Source organism: Lepus europaeus, chromosome 13 (genome assembly GCF_033115175.1).
Source record: "Lepus europaeus isolate LE1 chromosome 13, mLepTim1.pri, whole genome shotgun sequence".
Taxonomy (NCBI): domain Eukaryota; kingdom Metazoa; phylum Chordata; class Mammalia; order Lagomorpha; family Leporidae; genus Lepus; species Lepus europaeus.
The window spans coordinates 58,479,446-58,505,590 of record NC_084839.1 but is presented as its reverse complement, the minus strand read 5'-3'; the positions used below and the strand labels follow the sequence as shown (position 1 = coordinate 58,505,590).

Sequence of the window (26,145 nt, the reverse complement as noted above, 5' to 3'; positions counted from 1 at the left end):
TAAATAAATAAATTTCTTAAAAAATTTAAAGATAGGGGCCAGCAGTGTGGCATAGAAAGTTAAGCCTCCATCTGCAGTGCTGGCATCCCACATGGACACCAGTTCAAGTCCTATCTGCTCCACTTCTGATCTAGCTCCCTGCTAATGAATCTAGAAAGCAGAAGATGGCCCAAGTACTTGGACCCCTGCATCCACGTGAGAGACCTGAAATAAATCCTGGCTCCTAGTTTCAGACCAGCCCAGCCAGTTGCAACCATCTGGGGAGGGAACCAGCGGATGGAAAAATCTCTCTTTTTAGATTTATGTATTTGAAAGGCAGGGTTATAGAGAGGCAGAGGTGGGGCGAGGGAGGAAGGAGAAAGAGAGATCGCTCTTCCATCCACTGGTTCACTCCCCAAATGACTACAATAGCCACAACTGGCTGAGCCAGGAGCCAGGAGCCAGGAGTTTCTTCCGGGTCTCCCAAGCAGGTGCAGCCCAAGCACTTGAGCCATCTTCTACTGCTTTCACAGGCCATATAGCAGAGAGCTAGATTGGAAGTGGAGCAGCCAGGTCTGGAACCGGTGCCCATATGGGATGCCAGCACTGCAGGCCGCAGATAAATAAATAAATCTTTTAAATAAAAACACATATTTATTTTCATATCTAAATATATTTATCTAAATATTATTTTTATAAAGATTTTTATTTATTTTATTTGAGAGGTAGAGTCACAGACAATGAGAGGGAGAGACAGAGAGGTCTTCCGTCCGTTAGTTCACTCCCCAAATGGCCACAACGGCTGGAGCTGCACTGATCCGAAGCCAGGAGCCAGGAGCTTCTTCCAGGTCTCCTATGTGGGTGCAGAGGCCTAAGGACCTGGGCCATCCTCTACTGCTTTCCAAGGCCATAGCAGAGAGACATTTTGGAAGAGGAGCAGCCGGGACCAGAACCGGCACCCACATGGGATGCTGGCACCACAGGTGAATGATTAACCCACTGTGCCACCACGCCAGCCCCTAAATATTATTATATTTATCTCTCCACCTCCCTATAACTTTTTTGAATAAATCTTTAAAAATAAAAATATACTTATTTTTATCTACAAAATAGAATTTCTGTAGAATTGTTATTGAACATTTTAAAATTTTATTCTACTCCACTATTCAAAACTATTAACACAAAAAATACCCTTAATATCTTTGAAAAATCCAACTCCTCCTCTGCAACATAGCAATGGACTTAGATAACCATCAGTACTTAAGTGTGCCCTAACTTCATCCTCTTGGAATCTGAATAAATTAATCCTGGATGCAATTTAATAAGTGGTATCAGTTTAATCATTAATTCATAATATGCTAGTACAGGAACTTTATTATGCTGCTTCAGGCTACTGCCTTAGTTCATTTGTGCTGCCACAAATATAACAAAATGCCATAAACTGAGTAATTTATAAAGAACAGGATATTATTTTTAGGAGTCTGGGAGGTCCAAGGCAACGGCATTTGGTAAGGGCCTTCTTACTTTATCCTCACAGCAAAAAGTGTTGAATTCCCTCCTCAGACCTTTTTAAAAGGGCACCTAATTCCATTCACCAGGGAATAGTCCTTAGGGTCTAATCACCTTAAAGACCCCTTTCCTACCAAAGTGGCAATACTGAGGACACATTCAAACCATAGCAGTTACCAAACCCAAGACCAAAACTCAAGCAACTAGCTCCCAAATTAAGAACTGCACTTACAAGATTTAAGCAACTTATCAATCCATTTTCAGCATATTAATCAGGGGGAAAAATCAACAAACATTCAAAAATATTTTACAGTGGGAACAGAGAAGCTTAAAACTTTGTTGTTTGTTTTTATTTATTTATTTATTTATTTATTTATTTGGACAAGCAGAGTGGATAGTGAGAGAGAGAGACAGAGAGAAGAGTCTGCCTTTTTGCCATTGGTTCACCCTCCAATGGCCACTGCGGCCAGCGCATCGTGCTGATCCGAAGCCAGGAGCCAGGTGCTTCTCCTCGTCTCCCATGAGGGTGCAGGGCCCAAGGACTTGGGCCATCCTCCACTGCCTTCCCGAGCCATAGCAGAGAGCTGGCCTGGAAGAGGGGCAACCGGGATAGAATCCGGCGCCCCAACTGGGACTAGAACCCGGTGTGCTGGCGCCACAAGGCGGAGGATTAGCCTGTTAAGCCACCCAAAACTTTGACTTACAGTAGAATTCAATATTTGAGAAAGAAATTTAAGAAATACACTAACCTTAGAAGACTTCCTTCGGCTTCTTCTTGTCCAAACTACCACCAGTTTATCCGGTTGCCTACCAAACGGGAAAAAATTAAAGGTAATTTATCTTAAACCAAATCAGTATAATTTTAAGTTTTAATGTTTTTAAAAAGAGCAAAATGTCATCTGCTATAGTTAAAGTAACTACTTTTACAATAAAGTTCTATATTCAAATACAAATATAGAAGAGGTTAAATACAGATATGATCTAATTTAAATGACTAATAGTTCAATCACATGATATTCTAAAAATACTTAAGCAAATTAATTCATTGAGACAAACTAAGCTAAAGAATATTTAGAACTGTTTACTAGTTCAAGACAAAAAGCACATATTTTCTCTAAATATTAATACTTCTAATACATTATCCTCTTTCAGTTGGAATAAATAATAATAGAAATAGCACTTCTGAAATAAAATCTATAGATTGTATCTCTTAATCTTATGAACAATACTAATGGTTTTCAAAACATTTTTATAATCAGTCATCTCAATTATACTCATAAAAATAATAGTTATTTGGCCGGCGCCGTGGCTCAACAGGCTAATCCTCCGCCTTGCGGCGCCGGCACACCGGGTTCTAGTCCTGGTCGGGGCACCAATCCTGTCCCGGTTGCCCCTCTTCCAGGCCAGCTCTCTGCTGTGGCCAGGGAGTGCAGTGGAGGATGGCCCAGGTGTTTGGGCTCTGCACCCCATGGGAGACCAGGAGAAGCACCTGGCTCCTGCCATCGGAACAGCGCGGTGCGCCGGCCGCAGCGCGCTACCGCGGCGGCCATTGGAGGGTGAACCAACGGCAAAAGGAAGACCTTTCTCTCTGTCTCTCTCTCTCTCACTGTCCACTCTGCCTGTCAAAAATTTAAAAAAAAAAAAAATAGTTATTTAAAACAGGCAAGGCACATATTTAGCCTTATTTTTTTAGCCTAAAAAATTGGCTAGTTGAATAACTAATCAAACCTATGGCAGAGCCAAGACTAAAGTACACGTCATTCAATGATAAGCTCAGACTATGCATCTTTTCTTTATCTTCCACTCATATAAAGTCAAACAAAAGTAATACATTCACAGTCTACACAACTAAGATCTCTTTTGTGCTTATAGAAAACATCAAGACTATGACTGATAGCTATTCTACTTAAATTTTCATTTTATAGAATCTTAGATAAAAGTTTCTTAATGAAGAAAAGACTTTATCCTCATCTTGGTAACTTTTACTATTTTCACTTTACTCTGGAATCATTCACTTTCAGCAAATGACCTTTTATTCTGTTTCATTTAATTAAATGCATATATTACATGCATACACACATACATAAAAGGTTATCAGACTTCAACTGCTCAACCAATAACCTACCTACAATCATGTACTGGTATCCATGGAAAGAGGTCCAGCAAAAAATGTTACTGACTGAGTATCACCAAAATGACTCAGAATGTAGCAAAGAGAACAAAAGTGACAGAAATATTTTCAAAAAAGGTAAAAATCACAGAAGATGGATTGGTAAATACATATACCTAATACAGATTTGAGAAACATACAAGTGGGAAAATATGCCAGACTTAAAGAAAGGAAGTAGTCTTTAGAAAATAATATATCAATGAATGAACAGCATAGATTAAAATAAATCTATATCGTAGAGCGGCAAGATGGCGGAATAGGCAGGGAGCACACTATTAGTCCGGGGGAGAGACAGTTTAATGTAAGTGGAGATACTGCAGGGTCAAGGAAGAGTAGGGGATGAAACAGCAGAGGAAACTCTTCCGGAACTAGTGATTCACAGTGACCTGCGTGGAGAGCGTGGGAGCCCAAGTTCGGGACACCAGCGGCAGACTCAACACACCAGCGCTGGAACGCAAGGTGAGCCGAACCTCAATAGCCAGAGCCACCAGCAGGCAAGCGGAAAGAGGAGGCTAGAGGGAACGAGGCTTGAAACTCTGTGGGGAAAAATTCACCAGGCTAACTAGAAGAGAGAGAGGAAAAAAATAAAAAAAGTGACCGATACGGACACAAGTTTCTCTCTCTCCGCTCACCTCTCAAAGGCGAGCAAGACAGAGCAGGCACCATTTTGGACATACGTCATAAGCAGGGCGACCTCAGGTCTGCACCGGCCCTGAGCCTAGCAGAAACACCTGACTCTGGGGGGAGGGGTGAAATAACAGGAGATTAGGATCTAACTTGGCAACCCAGTGGGAGACTGCAGGAGAATTGGAGCGCACACTGAGGGCAGCAGAGATTCCCTGTGTGGTCCTTGGGAAAGAGCTTCCAATCTCTGGCTCCTGTGGGTATATCATTTGCCTGCTAACTACCTCCAATTACGTTCAGCTGTGCGGAATTACTTCCCTTTTGAATCAAAAAAAGAAAGGGATTTACCACACCTAACCTGGGAGTGTCATCTTTGACACACCCTCAACCCTGAGGAACCAAACACAGCTCTCAGGCCACACCCATCTCAAGTCTCTAAGGCTCCACCGAAAGCAGACAGTCCACTTAATATAGAGCCATAGTGTAACAAGAAAAAACACCACAGTGAAGAAACCAAATATCTCCAACATGCCAAACAACAAACGCAAAAACCAAGCTAACAGAACAAGGAAGACACTATGACGCCCCCAAATGAAAAAGACACCCCAATTCAAGATTATGAAGATGATGAGATCGAAGAAATGCAAGAAGCGGATCTCAAAAAATTGATAAGAACATTAAGAAGTTCTCAAAAACAAATTCTTGAACTACAGAAATCCTTCATGGACAAGATAGAAAATCTCTCTCGTGAAAGTGAAATATTAAGGAGGAATCAAAATGAAATGAAACAACTACTGCAACAAGAAACTCTGATAGTGACTAGAAATCATAATGAAATGAAGAGTTCAATAGATCAAATGACAAACACATTAGAGAGCCTTAAAAACAGAATGGGCGAAGCAGAAGAGAGAATATCAGACTTAGAAGACAGAGAACAGGAAAGGAAACAGGCAAACCAAAGAAAAGAAGAAGAAATTAGAAATCTAAAAAATATTGTCGGGAATCTACAGGATACCATTAAAAAACCCAACATTCGGGTTCTAGGAGTTCCTGAAGGCATGGAGAGGGAGAAAGGATTAGAAGGCATTTTCAGTGAGATACTAGCAGAAAATTTCCCAGGTTTGGAGAAGGACAGAGGCATCTTAGTACAGGAAGCTTATAGAACCCCTAATAAACATGACCAAAAGAGATCCTCACCACGACATGTTGTAATCAAACTCACCACAGTGAAACATAAAGAAAAGATCCTAAATGGTGCAAGAGAGAAACGTCAGATTACTCTCAGAGGATCTCCAATTAGACTCACAGCAGACTTCTCATCAGAAACCCTACAAGCTAGAAGGGAATGGCGAGACATAGCCCAGGTACTAAGAGAGAAAAACTGCCAGCCCAGAATATTATATCCTGCAAAGCTCTCATTTGTGAATGAAGGTGAAATTAAGACTTTTCATAGCAAACAGAAACTGAAAGAATTTGTCGCCACTCATCCTGCCCTGCAAAAGATGCTTAAAGATGTGTTACACACAGAAACACAGAAACATGGTCACCAATATGAAAGAAGGTAAAGGAAGGAAACCTCACAGCAAAAGATCACAGGAAGCTCAATCTCTCTTTGACATAGAATTAAACTCTGATGCTCTGTTAAATCAATGTGTTAAAGTAATCTATTATGTTCTCTTGATGTCTGTTAAATTCTAATTGTTCAAAAACAGCTGAATTTTTATTAAGAGCTATGGGTTATTTAAATATGTGCTTATTTTCAAAGATTTGAATAATCACCTTGTAACAATGATCAAATTTGGTCTATGTTATGTCATGATTTTAAGGAATCTTATTTCAACCAGATATTTTGGATTTTGAGCCTTCTTGGCATTCTTGACAGGCATTCAAAAAATCAAAGTTTCAAACAATCTGGTCTCTAAAATTTCCAGTAAATCCTGGACTTTGGTTTTTCCAGTTTGGGCCCAACTGAAAAAATCGAAGGACCTATGTCTCTCATCTTATAGAGACACCAACTAATCAGTCTATTTGGATTATATTAGAAGGAATGTCAAGCTGTGATGTGGTACCAGACTTTAAGTTTCTATAATGGAAAATGCTATTAATACAAATGTTTGAGAATTAAAAAGTCTAATGATCTTGTGTTACTAGACATGATAGTTATCTTAATGAGAAAGCCCCAGAGGCCTAAAGGGTTAAATACCTGTAAAATCCTACAGGTGCTTTTAAAATACTGTGAAGTAAGCAAGTGCCTCTTGTTGGTTGATGAGTTTATAATTTTAAACATGGCGACTTAAAGTCTTTTGTCATCCACAGTTATATATGATCTGCTGCTCATAAAACTAAAGCGTTGTTGGTTCTGTGTTTAGCTGTCCTCCTATAGGTTCCTATGGACTTTTTCCAGCCACTTTTATTGTATTCAGTACTTTGGGATGGCTCTGTAAATAGATGAAGCCAATAATGTATTAACAGTACCAACTGAGAGAAAGTATGGTTAACTGAGGTTACTAAAAAGAAAAAGCAATTCAAATCAATTGGCAATCTACAAAAAGAGTTAAAGATTGTAAAAGCTATTATTAAAATTGCTATATTGTTCTATTATGCTATGTTATATGTGTGTACATATTGTATGTCCACATGGGGAAATTTTATTAAGAGTTTTATTTTAAATGGCTTATAGATAAGATTGTCCATAAATTTAAGCTGCTAAAATCAATCAAAGATACATTTTAATTTGTGTGACCTGAATCTATGTATCATATGTTTTAAATGTGTTGGTAGAAAAAAACTAAAAACATTTTAGATGGTTGTGCTTAAGTTTACTGGCTAAACAAACTACACCATGTTAGATATTTAAGAGGTGTTTTCAAATACATGATTCTTAAAATTTATAGAAGGCATTGGACCTTCTGGTAAATGTTTTCTTAAGTTGTTATCTAATGGTTGAAACGGTTTGCTAAGTATTCATGTGATATTGCTATTGTCAGCAAGCGATCTAGGACTTGCTCCCTCATTTCTCTATTCTAAGCCCAACTTGTTCTTTCATTTCTCTATTCTCTTCAAGGTAGGAAACTAATTCTATTATAAAGGAATCTGTAGGATGCACAATTTAATCTTTAGACCTTATAAAAGAGATGGCTAACATTTTTCTGTAATAGCATAGCCAAAATAAGAACTTAAATAATAATCTCATAGCTAGATTCACTTCACCATCAGCGAAGTATACAGTAAGTAGAAAAAACCTCCCTTTCAGACCAAAGGGAAAGAAAGTTTTAAAGTGAGAATATAATTTTCCTCATGGGCATTGTCTACCTTAGAAAAACTACTACAGAACATGCCTGTGACCATAGACTTGTAGTTCAAGCCACCGAAGACTAGAGATGGGACACGGGCACTCCCTTGACTTGCATCCTCTGGTCTGCTTTAACACAAACCAGGAGGAAAAGAAAGCTCGGCATCAGAAGCAATGGGTGGCAGGCCTATTAATGGCTGATCTGTACAGTGATATGCCCTCAAGGAGACCCAACAGGCCAGTCCACTGCAGTGGCTTTCAATGTGGTAAGCCTGGGCTTCAGCAGAAGTCAGCTTGTGAAGAGCCCTGGCAGCTCTGCCAAGAGTTGGATCACTGGAAATGGACCTGCCCTGGAGTCGAAGGATGCCCAGGTCAGAGCCACAGATCTTATTGGCTCTAAGCTGAAAAGCCCTTCACTCAGCCCAATTTCCAAAGTGACCACTGCAGCTGAGTAGACGGCCAAGTAGGGTCAGCAACATTGCAGGCAAAACTGTAAATTTCTTGTTAGAGATGCCACCTGCCTTTACCTGGCCAGCTCTCCTCCCAGGCCAGCCAAGTGATGAAAGTCAACAGAGTGCCTTCCCCTAGGAGGTTCACACCTCCCTTAGGATGTACCCCATGTGAAGAGATAGATAGGCCTGGGCCTCTGAATTTACAAGGCCTAAAGCCCACTTAATGCTGTATAATTGTTCAAACCTGGTAAATGCCACTCTTAGGATCATTGGTTACTATCCTCACTCTGTCTTTTATGACCTTGTCTAAATATGATCAGAGTCAGCGAACTTGGAAGGCTTCCATAGCCTTGGCAACTCATGACGACAGCCTAGGGTGGTTACTGGCGCCATAAACTAGAGTGTCAATTTGTTGGGTCAACAACAGGAGCCACTGTGCAGTTGCTCCTCATGTGGGATCTCTGTCCTTAATGTGCTGTACATTGTGATTTAATGCTATAACTAGTACTCAAACAGTATGTTTCACTTTGTGTTTCTATGTGGGTGCAAACTGTTGAAATCTTTATACTAAATTGATCTTCTGTATATAAAGAGAATTGAAAATGAATCTTGATGCAAATGGAAGGGGAGAGGGAGAGCGGGAGAGGGGAGGGTTGCGGGTGGGAGGGAAGTTATGGGAGGGGGAAGCCATTGTAATCCATAAGCTGTACACTGGAAATTTATATTCATTAAATAAAAGTTAAAAAAATAATAATAAATAAATCTATATCCACATATATTGCAACTAAACTACAGAATAGCAAGATAAAGAGAAAAAATCATTTTAAAAAAAGATTATTGACAAAGGAGTAATTATACTGACAGTCAACTTTCCTATTAGCAACAACAGTCCAAAAGACAACGGAGTCCATGATCTTCAAGTGCTAAAACAAATACATAGCTGCCACCCTAGAGCTTTAAATCACCTGAAGTTACCACTTAAGAAACACTTTTAGATATCCAAAGACTAGGATTAAGAGTTTACAATGTATAGATCTTAGCTAAAGGACAGAGGGAATAGAATGCAAAAGGCAACATAAATAAGGTAAAATGTTAATGCTTTTTCATTTTAAGTGGTAGAACCTGAGAAAATATACAAAAAAACCCCCAGAAGTTTCAATAATGAAACTATTTGACTAAGGAGCCATCTACACAAATGTACAATGTTTCTGATGGTGATAATAATCAAAATGGTTTAATTCAATAGAAAAATGATAGTTCTCCATCTAAGGTTAAGTCCAGTTCCCATCAAGTGTCAGGCTTTTTTTTTTTTTTTTTAAGGTTTATTGATTTATTTGAAAGTCAGAGTTACAGAGAGAGATAGAGAGACACAGACAGAGATCTTCCATCAGCTGATTTGTTCCCCAGATAGCCTCAACTACCAGGGCTGAGCCAGGAACAAGGAGCTTCTTCCAGGGCTCCCATGTGAGTACCAGGGGCCCTAACACTTGGGCCATCTTCCAATGCTTTTCCCAGGCCATCAGTAGAGAACTGGTTGGGAAGTGGAGTAGCTGGGACTCGAACTGGCAGCCTTAGGTGATGCCTGCGTTGCAGACAGCAGCTATACCCGCTATACTACCACACCTGCCCTAGGTGTCAGGCTTTCCGGTGAATCTTCCCAAGAGAAATGTTGGAAGCAGTGGTGAGATGCAGAAGCATTAAATTGCAGGTGAAAGAGACAAATGCTTCACAGCTGACCAACTTTACCCTTTAAGATGATCTACTGAGGCCCTGCATACATTTGGCCCTATGACCTCTTTGCACAGAAGGTAAGATTCATATTCCTCAACACTTCACTACTTGACTCTGATCTACCTTCCTAGCTGTACAACCTACAAGTATCTCAAGGGCATCTTGCTCTCCAACCAATCCCTGAACATATTTCCCTTAAATTTCTTCTTATCTTTGTATGTATATATCCTTTTTGAAAAAATTTCCTCTTCCTCCTCTTCTTCAACCTGATAAACTCTTAACACTTTCTGTGTGAAATTCTGAGCATTTCTTATTTCATCTCACCCTCCTGAATTCCCCTATTTCATATCCCAAACCTGAGGCAGAGTTAATTATATTCAAAATAATATCCTAGGTACATTGCTGCTTTAATACTCCATATGCTTTGTATTATTATTAACTTCAATCTTCCCTGCTAGAATTCACTGCTTTGTCAACCTTATCATATTTATCTTTGTATTCCTAGTAACTAATAAGAATCTGCTACAAGGTTGAGGTTCAATGAGTATTTGCTACTAAATCAACAAACACTAAATTTCATCAAGGAATCCCCAATTTCTTTTTTTTTTAAGGTTTATTTATTTACTTATTTATTTGAAAGGTAGAGTTACAGAGAGGCAGAGGCAGAGAAAAAGAGAGAGGTCTTCCATCTGCTGGTTCACTCCACAGATGGCCGCAACAGCTGGAGCTGAGCTGATCTGAAGCCTGGAGCCAGAAGCTTCTTCTGGGTCTCCCACGTAGGTGCAGGAGCCCAAGGACTTGGGCCATCTTCTGCTTTCCCTGGGCATAGCAGAGAGCTGGACTCAAATAGGTGCCCATATGGATGCTGGCACTGCAGACAGTGGTTTTACCCACCACAGAACATTGCCACCCCCTCCCCCAATTTCTTAATGTAATTTTTGACAGTTAACTAAAGCCAGTAGCTATGTAATACATCCTTTTTGCAGCTTATCTGAGCTTTGCAGGGGTAGTCAGCTGCACATTAAAACTTCCGGGGAAGCTTTAAAATGTTGCTTAGATTCCAACCTTAGAGAATCTGATTTAATTGATCTGGTGTGCGGTTTTTTTAACCTCCACAGGCAATTTAATGAGAAACCAAGGTTAAGAACCACCTTTAACAGGTAAAGTGGTAAGTAATCCCCTTCCTTCTTGATGTGAGTCACTAGTGAGGCATTAGCTGTGATGGTAGTGAGGGTCTGTCCCCTACACAGCATCTCCCTAGTGCTACCTGAACTGCTGCCTTCTCCCAACTCAACTCTCAGCAATCTCTCACCCTCAAGCCATCTCAGTGCTTCAGAAAAGAGAAGCTTTTTTAGCTTAAAAAAGCAGGATGAATAGTCTCCTAACTTGCCTGATGCTTCAAAAATGTAGAACATAAATGACTAATTTGAGAATGCCTTCAGAGATGACTAAATGTTTTTGTGGACTCAAAATCATATTCACATTTTAAATGTTTGCTAGAAATCAATCCACTTTTACACATCAGCAGCAGCAAAATGAGGCACAATATTCTAAAACAGAGAACTGTACTCATTGTTACTACTATTGGTAGAAGGGTACCAATAACCATACAATTGGCTAACCACAATAAATATTTTAGGCATTCTTTCTACACTAGAAAAAACTATTAAATATTTACATATGTACTCCCACGAGAACAGGGAAAGAACAATTATGAATATTTTCTCCTACTACCAAAAAAACCTATGCTTATACAACTTTCTATCAAAAAAGTCAAGAAAATCTGATACAGCCCAAGTTTCAGAGAGAATTCAACAATCACATATTCAATATTGCAATCCCCTCATCTCAGTTTAATAACCAGGTAGCACTACATATAATACACACACACAGAGTACATATTCACTTATTACACATAAAGATTTTGTATATATCCATTCTAGGCAACACAGTCAGATTTTCAGAGTAATCTATCTAAAGGAATCCATTGATAAATATGACACCTTTTGGTGGCTTATTCAGGAATGGAAAACTTACTTTAAAAAGTAAAGATTTAGGGGCCAGCGTTGTGGCGCAGCGGGTTAAAGCCCTGGCCTGGGGCGCTGATATCCCATATGGGTGCCAGTTCTGGTCCTGGCTGCTCCTCTTCCGATCCAGCTCTCTGCTGTGGTCAGGGAAAGTAGTAGAAGATGGCCCAAGTCCCTGCACCCGCGTGAGAGACCTGGAGGAGGCTCCTAGCTCCTGGCTTGGAATCGGCGCAGCTCCAGCCATTGCGGCCATCTGGGGAGTGAATCAGTGGATGGAAGACCTCTCTCTCTGTCTCTGCCTCTCTCTCTAACTCTTTCAAATAAATAAAAATAAATCTTTTTTAAAAAAATCCCACCCTCAGAGCCCTTAAAAAGGAGCAATTTGAATTTAAAGATGGTTTGTCTCAAACCATGGTCCTGTTGTTAAATCCTGGAAAGACAAAAAAGAAGAGTGAGAAAAAGGCTCCAACTGCATCTTTCTTTGGCCTGTAACTAAATGTTATGCCCTCTTCTTTAGCAAAAAATGGAATGATTTAAACTTAGACTTCTTTAGTTTTTTTCCACTCTCTAACAAGCATCATTTGTGTAAGGCAAAATTTTAAAAGTCTTAAGATTCCAAAATCATCACATGAAAATCTGTCTCATTACTTTTCAGAAGTAAAATAAGCATTCAACAGTAGTCTACCGAGTGCCCCCTGTGAACCTGGCATTGTACTCAACAATACAGATCAAAGATTAAAGAAGACAAGCCCTACAAGTTTACAATCTAGCAAGGAGACAAGTATAAACCAACTACTCCAATGCAGGCACAACCTTGAGAAACACTGAGAAGACAAAAAGACCTTATATAGGAAAAAAACCTATTTATAAATATCTCAGGAAAAAGTCACACTGACAAAAAGAACCTGCCCAACCACAGAGATTACTTTATTGATTTAGTATTTGTAAAAAAGAGTTGTTGATATTTGAATTTTTTGATGATGAATAACTAATTACAGTATGTCTGTTTACTGGAAAATTATACGGTCATTAAACTATTTTCCATGAACACTTAGAAGCATAAGACAATGCTCAGGATATTATGTTGTTTATTTAATACAGATTTTAACTTTTTCTATACTATGTAATAGAAGATACATAAGGAAATACCTCAAAATTATAACTGTGGTTATTACTAGGAAGTAAAATTACATATCATTTTAAGAATATACTTTCAGGTGCTGGTGTTGTGACACAGAAGGTTAAGTCACTGCCTGCAAAGCCAACATCCTATGACACAGGTTCAAATCCTGGATGCTGCACTTCCAATGCAGCTCCCTGCTAATGCCCTTAGAAAAGGAATGGAGAGTGGCCAATTCTTTAGCCCCCTGCAACAACACGGAAGACCCAGATGCAGTTCCAGGTTCCCAGCTTCAGCCTGTCCCAGCTCTGGGCCTCTGTGGCCATTTGAGTGAAACAGCAGATCAAAGATATTCTCCCTCTGTGTCTCAATATCTTTTTTTAATACTTTTTTGATTTTTACAGTTTTTAAAATAGTTTTTATAGTTTTATAGTATGTTCCATAATGAATATCTATTACTTTATTTTGAGGGAAGTATTTAGATGGGGGAAGTAAGTTACTAAAAATAAATCAATACTTTAAAGTCTGGAATAAATTATTAAGAGATAAATTAATTTTTAAAAATTTTTGCCAAATTTAAAGAGCTCCCATATAGGTGAATTAATTTATTTTCTAAGTTAACCAAAGTAGAGTGGGTGTCTTAAGTTAACATAAATGTTCCCCAAGGTCTAAAATTTTTTAAATAGGACCCATCTCACTCTGGTCTCCACTTCTCCTTCTTTTTTGGGTAGCTTCTCAATTCCTGTACCATTTCCTCTTTGGCTGGCAAAGTCAGAATATCATTCCAGTACAACTGGCAAAGTCTAAACAGTATCATTAATGGTTTTCAGATCACTCATTCTCTTCTACATCAACTAAAATGCCCCTTTCTCCAGGTATTTAAGGAAGGCATTAAGTAGAAATATGGAGAAATTATTTATTATTAAGTAAATACAAAGTTGTAAAAGAGAACCCTTCAAAGAGGACATAGTATGTAGGAAAGAATTCTAGATTGGCAGTTAGGAATCTTGTTTTTCCAAGGCCTGACACTAGGTGACCTTAGAAGGTTTCTCAATTTCTTTTTTACCTAATTTATCAAACGAAGAGAACACACGTACAACCTCCGGTAATTCTAAAACATTACATAAATTTAAACAACACTGATTGTGGTCAAATATTTGGTAGTTTAAAAGTGAAGTAAGAAATTCAGGAATAGGATAAAGATTTACAGCAAGTAGACACTTGCCTCCTGTACACTAACACAATCTAAATGTAGCTAATATCAGCACATTTGAACAATATTGTGAAAGAAAGTAATGTTTTTTAGCAGAGAAGTAAACTGACTACCAAAGATTAGTGCTCCCATCCAAAGCAGAGAGTTAATTCTGGGAGGTACTGCAAGTCCTTCCACCACCACCACCACACTACCATGCTGACATTCAGATGGAATCACATGACACTTCCCAAGACTAAAATATGAGAAGTAGAAAAACTAAAAACAATGGTTGGTGTTACTTCTGGAGTGAAATGGCTAATAAATTAGTATACTTTTCCCACACTATCTGAACAAAAAGGATTCTAAAGGACAAAGGACAACAGAATCCTAAAAATAAAAGGTATGTAGCCCCTAAAGGACCATATGGAAGGCCAGCTGATGCAGGAAAACCCACTGTACACTGAGAAGTGAGCAAAAAATAAAATTTATTAGGTTAGATCACTTGGATTTCTGGATGTATTTACTACCAGTCTAGAAAACTCAGTAAAGTAAACATACATATGTAAATAACAATAAAACTGCTGTCTTGTAGAAGTTTACACTTCAAAGGGCTGAGACAAAATTCAACTGTTTTATGTTTTGTATTTTTCATTTATATAAAATCAATGTTTCACTGCACTTGTATTTGTTTTTAACTTGTGGACAAAGACTGTTACACAGGTGCAAAAAATAAATCCTCTTTCGCAACCCAGAACTCACTGATCAGTATGAGTTTTAATACACACCAGCAGGAATAGGCTGCCTAACACAGTTAAAAGAGATGTGATGAGGAGTATTTATAACCATAAGGGTTGGTTTTAGGATTGAAGATCTTAGTATTCCAACTTTCATGTTGAGATGGTAGGTTCAGCTGGCTAAAAAAATAAATAAATAAATGTTCAAAGATAAAAGATAGCTATACTTCAAAACTTAAGCTTTAAGTTTTCCCTAAATTAAAATAAAGAAACCTTAAGTCTTTCGTACACAAAAAGTCTAACATATTGTACTCACCACAAAACTCAGGATACACTTACAATGAGAAAAACAGCTCAGAACATGAAGACTAAACTTAATGTGAAATAGGCACTTCACTCAATAGCAGGGTTATTCTTTTAGGGGAAAGGGCTCTTAGCCATAACTAAACATTTCATGGTAGGATGCTATGAATATTGAAACAAAAGGAAGAAAATTGTCTTATCACAGAAATACTCTAACTTTTACTATTTCTCAAGTAATTATTTTTATCCTTCAGTAGGTACATCTGCCTCCTATTATACTATCACTGTTGCAGCTCCGGTTAATTATACTCCTTTATGCTTACTTCACAAGTTATTTAACAAGCTGTAATAATTAATTCAACAGGAAAAGCTGTACAAATACTAGACAAAGTACACATATTCACATATATATACATATATGGTACATTTATTTTCTATAAAAACAAAGGCCAGTTCTAATAATGAGCTGTAAAGCATCTTTGTCACTTAAATAAAAATACTTTAAATTTAGCATCATCTTAACATTTATAAATATTTTCACAGATTGATTGTTTTGGAGTAAAAACATTTTACTGGTGATGTATTTGGACTTTTAACAGAAATATCTGATTTCTAATACCTCTATACCAGTATTTAAGGAGAGTGCCATTCAAATTGAGAAGTATAATTTGGCATTCTTTTTTCTTCTCTTAAAGATTTATTTACCTGTTTGAAAGTCAGAGTTATAGAGAGGAAGAGACAGAGGTAGAGAGAGAAATCCTCTATCCGCTCGCTTACTTCCCAAACAACCACATGGCCAGGGCCAGGCCAGGCAGAAGCCAGGAGCCAAGAACATCATCCACGTCTCCAATGTGGGCAGCAGAGACCCCAGCACTTGGGCCATCCTTTGCTGCTTTCCCAGGCTACCAGCATGGAGCTGGATCAAAGTGGAGCAGCCAGGACACAAAACAGCACCCATATGGGATGCCAGCATGCAGGCGGTGGTTTCACCTGCTGCACCAAAATTCCAGCACTCAATTTGGCATTCTTGAGCTGAGTGTACTGATAGGATACTAGGGAGGAAAATAAATACACACACACATGCATTTACTTACTATTCAATAGTATAAAGGATTTATAATTTTATAATATAAAGATATTGCTGAGTCAGACTATAATATAATGAATCATTGCTGTATATGTTCACAATATTGGTCTTCTGAAACAATGCTTCTAAATTTCTTTATTGTTTTAGAATATCAAAACAATTCCTTCAATTTACTATATTAGTTACTCTTTTATTTCCATAGTCCTGGTTTTTTGTTTGTTTTGTTAAAGATTTATTTACTTTATTTGAAAGGCAGAGACACAGAGAGAGAAAGAGAGAGAGAAAGAGAAAGAGAACCTTCCATCCACTGGTTCACTCCCCAAATGGCCTCAAACAACAGCCGGGGCTGGGCCAGGCCGAAGCCAGGAGCCAGGAGCCTCATCTGGGTTTCCTATGTGGGTGCAGGGGCCCAAACACTTGGGCCATCTTCTGCTGCTTTCACAGGTGCATTAGTAGGGAGCTGGATCGGAAGTGGAACAGCTGGGACATGAATTGGCACTCATAAGAGATGCCGGCACTGAAGGCAGAGGCTTAACCTACACCACAGCACCGGCACCCCCAGGTCTCACATTAATACAAATGTTAGTATACCCAAGTTATATACCTGGCTCCTTGGAATTTAATTTAGGAAGAAAAAAGAATGTATCAATCTGACCATTCCCTAGCCCTCCAAAACAATTACCTTCACAATTTCCCCTCAATGCAATTCTGTAATTGCTGCAATTGTACATTATTGATGATTTTATTTATCTGTCTGTTTCTCTCATGATATTAAGGTTCTCAAAAGATTTCCTAGTATTCACAAAGCTCTTACTGGGAACAAGCAGGGAAAAAACATGAAGGATCAAAGAATCATATGAAGACAGCTAGATCTGGGTTTGAATGCTGATTCCCCTTTTCCTAGTTATCAGGTGTAAGTCTCAGGAGGATGCTCATCTGTGAAAGAAAAATGTCATAGGAATAATATAAAGATCAATTGGGGCCGGTCCTGTGGCGCAGTAGGTTAATCCTCTGCCTGCAGAGCCGGCGTCCCATATGGGCACTGGTTCTAGTTCCGGCTGCTCCTCTTCCAATCCAGCTCTCTGCTGTGACCTAGGAAAGCAGTAGAAGATGGCCCAAGTGTTTGGTCCCCTGCACCCACATGGAAGACGCGGAAGAATCTCCTGGCTCCGGGCTTCAGATGGGCACAGCTCCGGCCGTTGCGGCTATTTGGGGAGTGAACCAACGATGGAAGACCTTACTCTCTGTCTCTTCTTCTTACTGCCTGTAACTCTACCTCTCAAATAAATAAATAAAATCTTGAAAAAAAAAAAAAAAGATCAGTTAAGATAACATATAGGAATACTGACATCTGTGTTCTCCACATGTGAGGTTTGCTCCAGTAAGGCTACAAAAAAAAAAAAAAGAGACAGAGAGAGTAAACAATATACTAAATTAAAGGGACTGTTATGAGTGGCACTATAAAACATTAAAGAAAGTTGAAAAATATTGTTCGAGAAGACTGATATTGCAACAATTCACTATAATATTATTTCAGAAATATCTTTATATTATAAAAATTATAACTCTTATGCTTCTAAATAGAATAGTAATAGGATAGTGATAAATATATATAAATATATAATTTTTGTTGATATCTCAAAAGTACTTAGCTAAGTGTCTCTCAAAAAAAAAAAAAAAAAAACTCAGCAACTACTCTTCATGGATGCATAGTCTCCAAATAGTTTACATGTGAACATCAACCAGGGACCTTTAATACATATATATTTTTTAAAAAAGGATATAATGTTGTAATTCTGAAAACTGTATCATTATTTTTCATTAGGAAAGCAAAAAATAAAAAAAGGGTTGGAACATAAACTTGGGGAATCTTTTAGAAGTGGAATAAAAAGGAAAAGAAATGCAAGACATTTAGATAAATCCAGAAAGTTAAATATCTGACAATCCCCAGTGTAACAGTGAAAAAAAGCCCCAAGACGTCACTTAGGCCACAGCCCTAGAGAGGAACCATGCAATGTGGAACAGGACACTGGAGGGCTCCAGGGATTAAAAAAGAAGTGATGAATTTCCAGTGTTTTTGAGAGCCAATATAAAAGTTTAAGAATAATAATGATAAACATATTATGGGGGGAGGGGTAGTAATTATCAACACTAGGAAAATCAAAACAAAGAAAATGTGATAATTATATAGGGCTAAGCTATAAGCAATATTTACTAGCCATAACAACAAATTCTGATTTAACTCTGATAGAGCTGATTGTGAAATGGGAGGACAAAGGAAAAAATAAGCATGTTTAAGAAGAGGTGGTTTAAGACAGCTAAATTCTCAACTCCCAAAATCAACATTGTTAAGGACTATAATCAAAAAAAGAATAGTTGAAAGTATGCTATTGAAAAATGATATATACTACCTCACAAAAAGACAGAGTGCTGGCAAGAATATGATGAAATTAGAACCCTCATACATTGCTCATGGGATTGTAAAATGGTGTGGCTGCTATGGAAAACAGTTTGGCAGTTTCTTAAAAAGTTAAACATAGGGGGCCGGTGCTGTGGCATAGCAGGTAAAGCTGCCACCTCCAGTGCTGGCATCCCATAAGGGTGCCGGTTCGAGTCCTGACTGCTCCACTTCCAATCCAGTTCTCTGCTATGGCTTGGGGAAGCAGCAGAAGATGGCCCAAGGCCTTGGGGCCCTGCATCCGCGTAGGAGACCCAGAAGAAGCTCCTTGGTCCTGGCTTCGGATCAGCGCAGTTCCAGCCACTGTGACCAGTTGGGGAGTAAATCAGCGGGTAGAAGACAACACCCCACCCCCCGCCCCACCTCTCCTTCTCTCTCTGTGTAACTCTCTCAAATAAATAAATAAATCTTTAAAAAAAAAAAAAAAAGTTAAACAGACTTTCAGTTTCCAGTCCAGCAATATAAGCAGACTAGAAGTTACCATATCTCTACAATACATAAAAAACTCAACAAATTCAAATATCAACAACTCTTTTTAGATTTAAAACAGAAGGTCACTGGACAAACCAACAACAAACAACAGAGAATCACAACGTAACAGAGCTGGAACTTTTCTGCAAACCAGTGCTAGAGTAGGGAAAACTGAACTCTAACTAATAAAGTGCCAAATATTCACTTTGGACAGTCTGAGAAATAAAAAATCCAGGCAGACCCAGTCACAGGGTTTGGGAGGAATGGACACACACTCCTGTGTGTTTTATCTCCTGGAGCTTTACCACATTCCCATATTGAATACCAGTGAAAAATACCCTTATGCTCACAATGGGGGAAGGGAAAACAACTATTTTAAGACATGTCAGAGTATTCTGTTTTCCATAACAAGGTCCATCCTTAAGAGGAACTGTTAAACTAAAGTGTAATCTGCTAGGGTTTTCACCAGAACCTAACTGACCTGGGAAAAAGAAAATATACAACACCAGCTCACTCCCCACTAGAGCCATCCTGCCCACTGAAGTCAGGGAAAAGTAACTTAAGTTACTTAAGTTCATAGAACATGGGCCGGCATCGTAGTGTAATGGTAAAGCTGCTGCCTACCACTCTGGCATCCTTTACGGGCATTGATTCAAGTCCAAGCTGCTCCACTTCCAGTCCAGCTCCCTGCTAATGGCCTGGGAAAGCAACAGGAGATGGCCCAACTACTTGTACCCCTGCCACTCATTTGTTAAACCCATAGGAAGCTCCTGGCTATTGGCTTTGGTCTGGCCCAGCCCTGACCACTGTGGCCACCTGGGGCGCAAACCAGCGGTTGGAACATCGATGTCTCTGTCTCTACTTTTCTCTCTGTAACTCTTTCAAGTAAATAAATAAATCTTAAAAGCAAAAAAAGTTTATAGATCAGAGGCACAGACCTAATCATAGGAATACAGAATGTTTCCTCTCCTCTCCGTCAATTCCACCACTTTGGTTTAATTAAAAGCCTACTTACAGTACTTCTTTTACCCAAAATACCAACTCCAACTATCAAAAATCAATTACAAGTCATACTTGCTTTCTCTCTCCCACAATGCTTCATGTTCTATCTTTCCATTTTGGAATTGCAGGATGGCTTCCACAAAGAAGGGTGATGAGAAGAAGAGCTGTTCGGCCATCAGGGAAGTGGTGACTCAAGAGTACACCATCAACATTCACAAGTGCATCCAAGAAGTGGGATTCAAGAAGTGTGACCCCCGGGCACTCAAAGAGCCCTGGAATTTTGCTGTGAAGCAGGTGGAGACTCCAGATGTGCACACTGATATCAGGCTCAACAAAGCTGTATGGGCCAAAGGAAAAAGGAATGTCCCATACCATATCTGCATGAGACTGTCCAAAGAATGTAATGAGGTTGAAGACTCACCAAATAAACTCTACACTTTGTTCCTGTCACAACTTTCCAAAATCTCTAGGCAGTCAATGTAATAAGAAATAACTGCAGTTTAAGATTATAAAACTAAAAAGAATCAATTACTAAGTACACTGAAAGGCCAAAAAACAGTTTGAAGAGACAGAACAAACATGAGAATAAGATCCAGAATGGGAATAAGATCCAGAGATGGTAGAAATATGAGAATAATCAGACCAGTAATTTATAATTAATATACTATGGGCTCTAATAGGATAAAGTATATACAGCATGCAAGAAAAAATGAGCAATGTAAAAAGAGACGGAAATTCTAAGAAGAACCAACAAGAAATGCTAGAGATCAAAAAACTATTACAGAAATGAAGACTGCCTTTGATAGGCTCATTAGATTTTCATGGCTGAAGAAAAAAAAACCCTGAACTTGAGTGTATCTCAACAAACTTGGAAAACTGGGTATCTCAACAAACTTGGAAAACTTCTCTTTTTACAGGAAAGAGAACAAAAACTGAAAAAAAAAAAAAAAAAACAGAATATCCATACACACAGGACAGCTACAAAAGGTTTATATATATATATATATGAATGACAGCAATACCAGAAGGAGAGGAAACAGAACAGTAACAGAAGAAATATTTGAAACAATAATGAATCAGTTTCTTCAAATTAATGCAAGACACCAAACCACAGATTCAGGAAGCTAAAAGAACACTAAGCAAGATAAAAGCCAAGAGATCTACAGAAAAGCATATTTTCAAACTATAGAAAATAAAAAATAGGCCGGTGCCACGGCTCAATAGGCTAATCCTCTGCCTGTGGCGCCAGCACACCGGGTTCTAGTCCCGGTCGGGGTGCCGGATTCTGTCCCGGTTGCCCCTCTTCCAGGCCAGCTCTCTGCTATGGCCAGGGAGTGCAGTGGAGGATGGCCCAAGTGCTTGGGCCCTGCACCCCATGGGAGACCAGGATAAGCACCTGGCTCCTGCCTTTAGATCAGCACGATGCGCCGGCCGCGGCGGCCATTGGAGGGTGAACCAATGGCAAAGGAAGACCTTTCTCTCTGTCTCTCTCTCACTGTCCACTCTGCCTGTCAAAAAAAAAAAAAAAAAAGAGGCCAGCGCCGTGGCTTAACAGGCTAATCCTCCGCCTTGCGGCGCCGGCACACTGGGTTCTAGTCCCGGTTGGGGCGCTGGATTCTATCCCGGTTGCCCCTCTTCCAGGCCAGCTCTCTGCTGTGGCCCGGGAAGGCAGTGGAGGATGGCCCAAGTCCTTGGGCCCTACACCCACATGGGAGACCAGGAGAAGCACCTGGCTCCTGGCTTCGGATCAGTGAGATGCACCGGCCGCAGCGGCCATTGGAGGGTGAACCAATGGCAAAAAGGAAGACCTTTCTCTCTGTCTCTCTCTCTCACTATCCACTCTGCCTGTCAAAAAAAATAATAATAATAAAATAAAAAATAAAAATAAAAAAAAGAAAGAAAAGGAAAAGAAAAAAGCCAGAGAAAATAAAATTATTACTCATACAAGAAAAAGAGGTAATATTTATAAATGACTTCTCAGAACCATGCAGGCAAGAAGAGAGTGCAGGGAAATATTTAAAGTGCTTAGAGGAAAAATCCATCACCTAGAATTCTGTACCATGGGAAACCGTCCTTTAAAAGTGAAGGAAAGTGTGGTGTAGTGGGTTAACCTGCCACCTGCAGTGCAGGTGTCCCATATGGGCACCAGTTCAAGTCCCAGGTGCCCTACTTTCCACCCAGCTCCCTGCTAATGCACTGGGAAAGCAGCAGAAGAGGGTCCAAATCCTTGGGCCTCTGTACCCATATGAAAAAACTGGAAAAAACTCCTAACTCCTGTTTTCAGCCTGGCCCACCCCACTGTTACAGCAATCTGGGAAGTAAACCAGCAAATGGAAGATCTCACTCTCTGTATCTCTCTTTCGCTCACTCTCTCTTTCTAACTCTGCCTTTCAAATAAATCAAAATAAATTTTAAAAAACTGAACAAGAAATACAGACTTCCTCTGACAAACAAAAACTGAGAGATTCTGTTTCCACTAAACTTGCTCTGAAAAAAATGTTCAATTGGAAAGAAGGAAAATAGTATGGGTCAGAAACTAGAATCAACATAAACAAAGGAAGGGCATTGAATAAATAATAAAGGTAAAAACAAAACCTTTCTCCTTATTCTTAACTGTTCTAACAGAAAACAATTTGTTCCAAGTAAAAGTAGCAATAATAGATTTAATTATAATATGCTTATATATATTATGTTTATATAGTATGTGTGTGTGCATATATATATATATATACATATACACTTCCACGAGCTTATATAAATGAAATGATGAACAGCAATGACACAAGGGGTAGGAAGGAAGAATTAGGATTATTTTGTTATTATATACCTTATATATATAAGGTAGGTTTTATATATATATACATATATACCATATATATATATATATATATGATATAGCATCATTTGAAAATGGACCTATATTAGTTGTAAATGTATTTTGTAAACTCCAGGGCAACCACCAGAAAAGGAAAAAAAAAAGAAGAAGATGATAAAGGAAATCATATAAAAATGCTCAATTAAGCCACAAAAGATAGAGTGGAAAATAAAAACAGGAAGACACAGGTCCCTTCCATCCACATGGGAGACCTGGATTGAGTTTCTAGCTCTGGACATTATCTTGACATAGCCCCAACTATTGTGGACACTAGGGAAGTAAACTGTAGGTGGGGCACTCACTGCCATTCTTTATCTGCATCTCTCTCCCTCTCTCTCTCTCTCTCAAGGGCAGCAAATAGAAAACAGTAACAAATAAGATATTGATCCAATTACATCATCAATCGCTTTGCTGGTCTAAATATACCAATTAAAAGACATTGCCGGGATGATTCAAAAACAACACTAAATGCATGTTTTCTATAAGAAATCCATTTTAAATATAAAGACATGAATAGATTAAAAATAAATGGATGGAGAAAAATATTCCATCTAACTCTGATCAAAACAAAGCAGGAGTACCTTGTTAACTTCAGAAAGAGATTTCAAAGCAAAGAAAGCTATCAGAAGATAAAGAGGGACATTACATAATGATAAAGGGGTCAATTATTGAACAAAATACAACAATACTTAATGTGTATGTACCTAACACCAGAAACTCAAATGAAATTAATCAAAAACTAATAGATGAGGCCAGCTCTGTGGCATAGTGGGTACAGCTGCCACTTGTAGTGCCGGCATCCCATATGAGTGCCAGTTCAAGTCCCAGCTGTTTCACTTCCAATCCAGCTCTCTGCTCTGACCTGGGGAAGCAGTAGAGGATGCCCCAAGTCCTTGGGCCCCTGCACCCTCATGGGAGACCCAGAGGAAACTCCTGGCTCCAGATTGAGGCAGCTCTGGCTGTTGCGGCCATCTGGGGAGTGAACCGCAGATGGAAGACCTCTCTCTCTTTTTCTCTCTCTCTTTCTCCTCTGCCTAACTCTGCCTTTCAAATAAATAAGTAAATCTTAAAAACAAATAGAACTGCAAGAACAAACAAATGAATCCATGATCATAACCAGAGATGTCAACATCCTAGAAAATGGACAGATCCAGCAGATAGAAATTCAGTAAGAACAAAGTTGAATTAAGCACCAGCAACCAGATGTTATCAATAGGCTACTTTATTCAACAAAAGCAGAACACACTTTTTTCTCAAGCTCATATAGAACGGTTTTATATGTATATGTATATGTATACATATACAATGACATAAAACACACTCTAAAAAATTTAAAAGAATAGAAATCATACAGGTGCCAACGCTCTGGTGCAGCGGGTTAATGCCCTGGCCTGAATCCCAAAGGATGGCCCAAGCCTTTGGGGCCCCTGCACCCTCGTGGGAGGCCCAGAGGCGGCTCCTGGCTCCTGGCTTCGGATCGGCGCAGCTCCGGCCGCTGCGGCCAATTGGGGAAAACCATTGTATGGAAGACCTCTCTCTGCCTCTCCTCTCTCTGTGGGCTCTGACTTTCAAATAAATAAATAAATCTTTAATTAAAAAAAAAAAAAAGAGGGGCCAGTGCCGTGGCTCACTTGGTTAATCCTCCGCCTGTGGCGCCAGCATCCCATATGGGCGCCAGGTTCTAGTCCCAGTTGCTGCTCTTCCAGTCCAGCTCTCTGCTGTGGCCCGAGAAGGCAGTGGAGGATGGCCCAGGTGCTTGGGTGCCGGCACCCACGTGGGAGACCTGGAAGAAGTACCTGGCTCCTGGCATCGGAATGGCATAGCTCCGGCCGTAGCGGCCATTTCGTGGGTGAACCAACGGAAGAAGACCTTTCTCTCTGTCTCTCTCCCTCACTGTCTAACTCTATCTGTGAAATAAATTAAAAAAAAAAAAAAAAGAAATCATACAACATCTCCTTCCAGACCACAATGGAATTAAACCAGAAATCAATTAACAGAATGATAACTGGAAAACCCCAAAATACAAGGAAATTATACAACACATTATAAATACAAAACACAGGAGTAAAAAAATCAACAGAATTTTTTGAAAATTGTTTTAACTCAATGAAAATAATTTATCATAATTTGTGTGATATACCTAAGGAAGCATTTTCAGAATGAAACTGACAGCATTGAAAATTATGGTATATATTAAAAATGAAAAATGTCTATAATGAATAATCTGTTTCCACCTCAGAAAACTAGAAAAAGAACAAATTAAATGTAAAATAAGCAGAAAACCTGTAAGAATGAAAGCAGAAATCAATGAAGCTAGAAACAGGAAATCAATAGACAAAATCAAAAGCTGGGATTTTTTTTTTGAAAGAATCAATAAAATCAATAAACCTCTAACCAAGGTGAGAAAAAAAAAGAAAAATTACTAGTATCAGAAATGAGAGAAGATTCCACTATAAATTCTAGGGATATTAAAAGGGTAACAAAGGAAAACTATGCATAATTCATTTCAAGCTGGATTGGAAGCAGAGTAGCCAGACCTCAAATCAGTCTCTCCAACAGAGAATGCAACGCCCTAAGTAGCAAATTAACTACTGTACCAAACATCTACCTTAAAAAACTTTTGGCCGGCGCCATGGCTTAACAGGCTAATCCTCCGCCTTGCGGCGCCGGCACACTGGGTTCTAGTCCCGGTTGGGGCGCTGGATTCTATCCCGGTTGCCCCTCTTCCAGGCCAGCTCTCTGCTATGGCCCGGGAAGGCAGTGGAGGATGGCCCAAGTCCTTGGGCCCTACACCCACATGGGAGACCAGGAGAAGCACCTGGCTCCTGGCTTCGGATCAGGGAGATGCGCCGGCCGCAGCGGCCATTGGAGGGTGAACCAATGGCAAAAAGGAAGACCTTTCTCTCTGTCTCTCTCATTATCCACTCTGCCTGTCAAAAAAAAAAAAAGAAAAAAAAAAAAACTTTTAAAATCACTTCTACTAGTCAATATTAATGATACCAAAATCATATAAGTGTTTAAACAGTTCATTTATATTTTAAAAAAGAATCTGTATATGTATAAGAAAATGCAAATAGCTTCACAACTGGAAAGGTTAGTTTTCACCCCAGTTGTAA

General features: G+C 39.2%; 1 protein-coding gene, 1 non-coding gene and 1 pseudogene across 5 annotated transcripts in view; 2 read left to right on the top strand and 1 right to left on the bottom strand.

The window, feature by feature from the left end:
• EHBP1 (EH domain binding protein 1) overlaps positions 1–26,145 on the bottom strand; it is a 378,411-nt gene that overhangs the window by 330,789 nt on the left and 21,477 nt on the right. For all 4 annotated transcript variants that reach the window (XM_062209516.1, XM_062209514.1, XM_062209518.1 and 1 more), the window contains exon 3: positions 2,238–2,295. In XM_062209516.1, the coding sequence (XP_062065500.1) occupies positions 2,238–2,295 (58 nt within the window). The remainder of the gene's footprint in view (positions 1–2,237; positions 2,296–26,145) is intronic.
• On the top strand, positions 14,774–14,897 carry LOC133773097 (small nucleolar RNA SNORA40). The gene has a single exon (XR_009867883.1). It is a non-coding gene; the product is annotated as a small nucleolar RNA SNORA40 (small nucleolar RNA).
• LOC133772959 (large ribosomal subunit protein eL31-like) lies at positions 20,284–20,666 on the top strand (annotated as a pseudogene).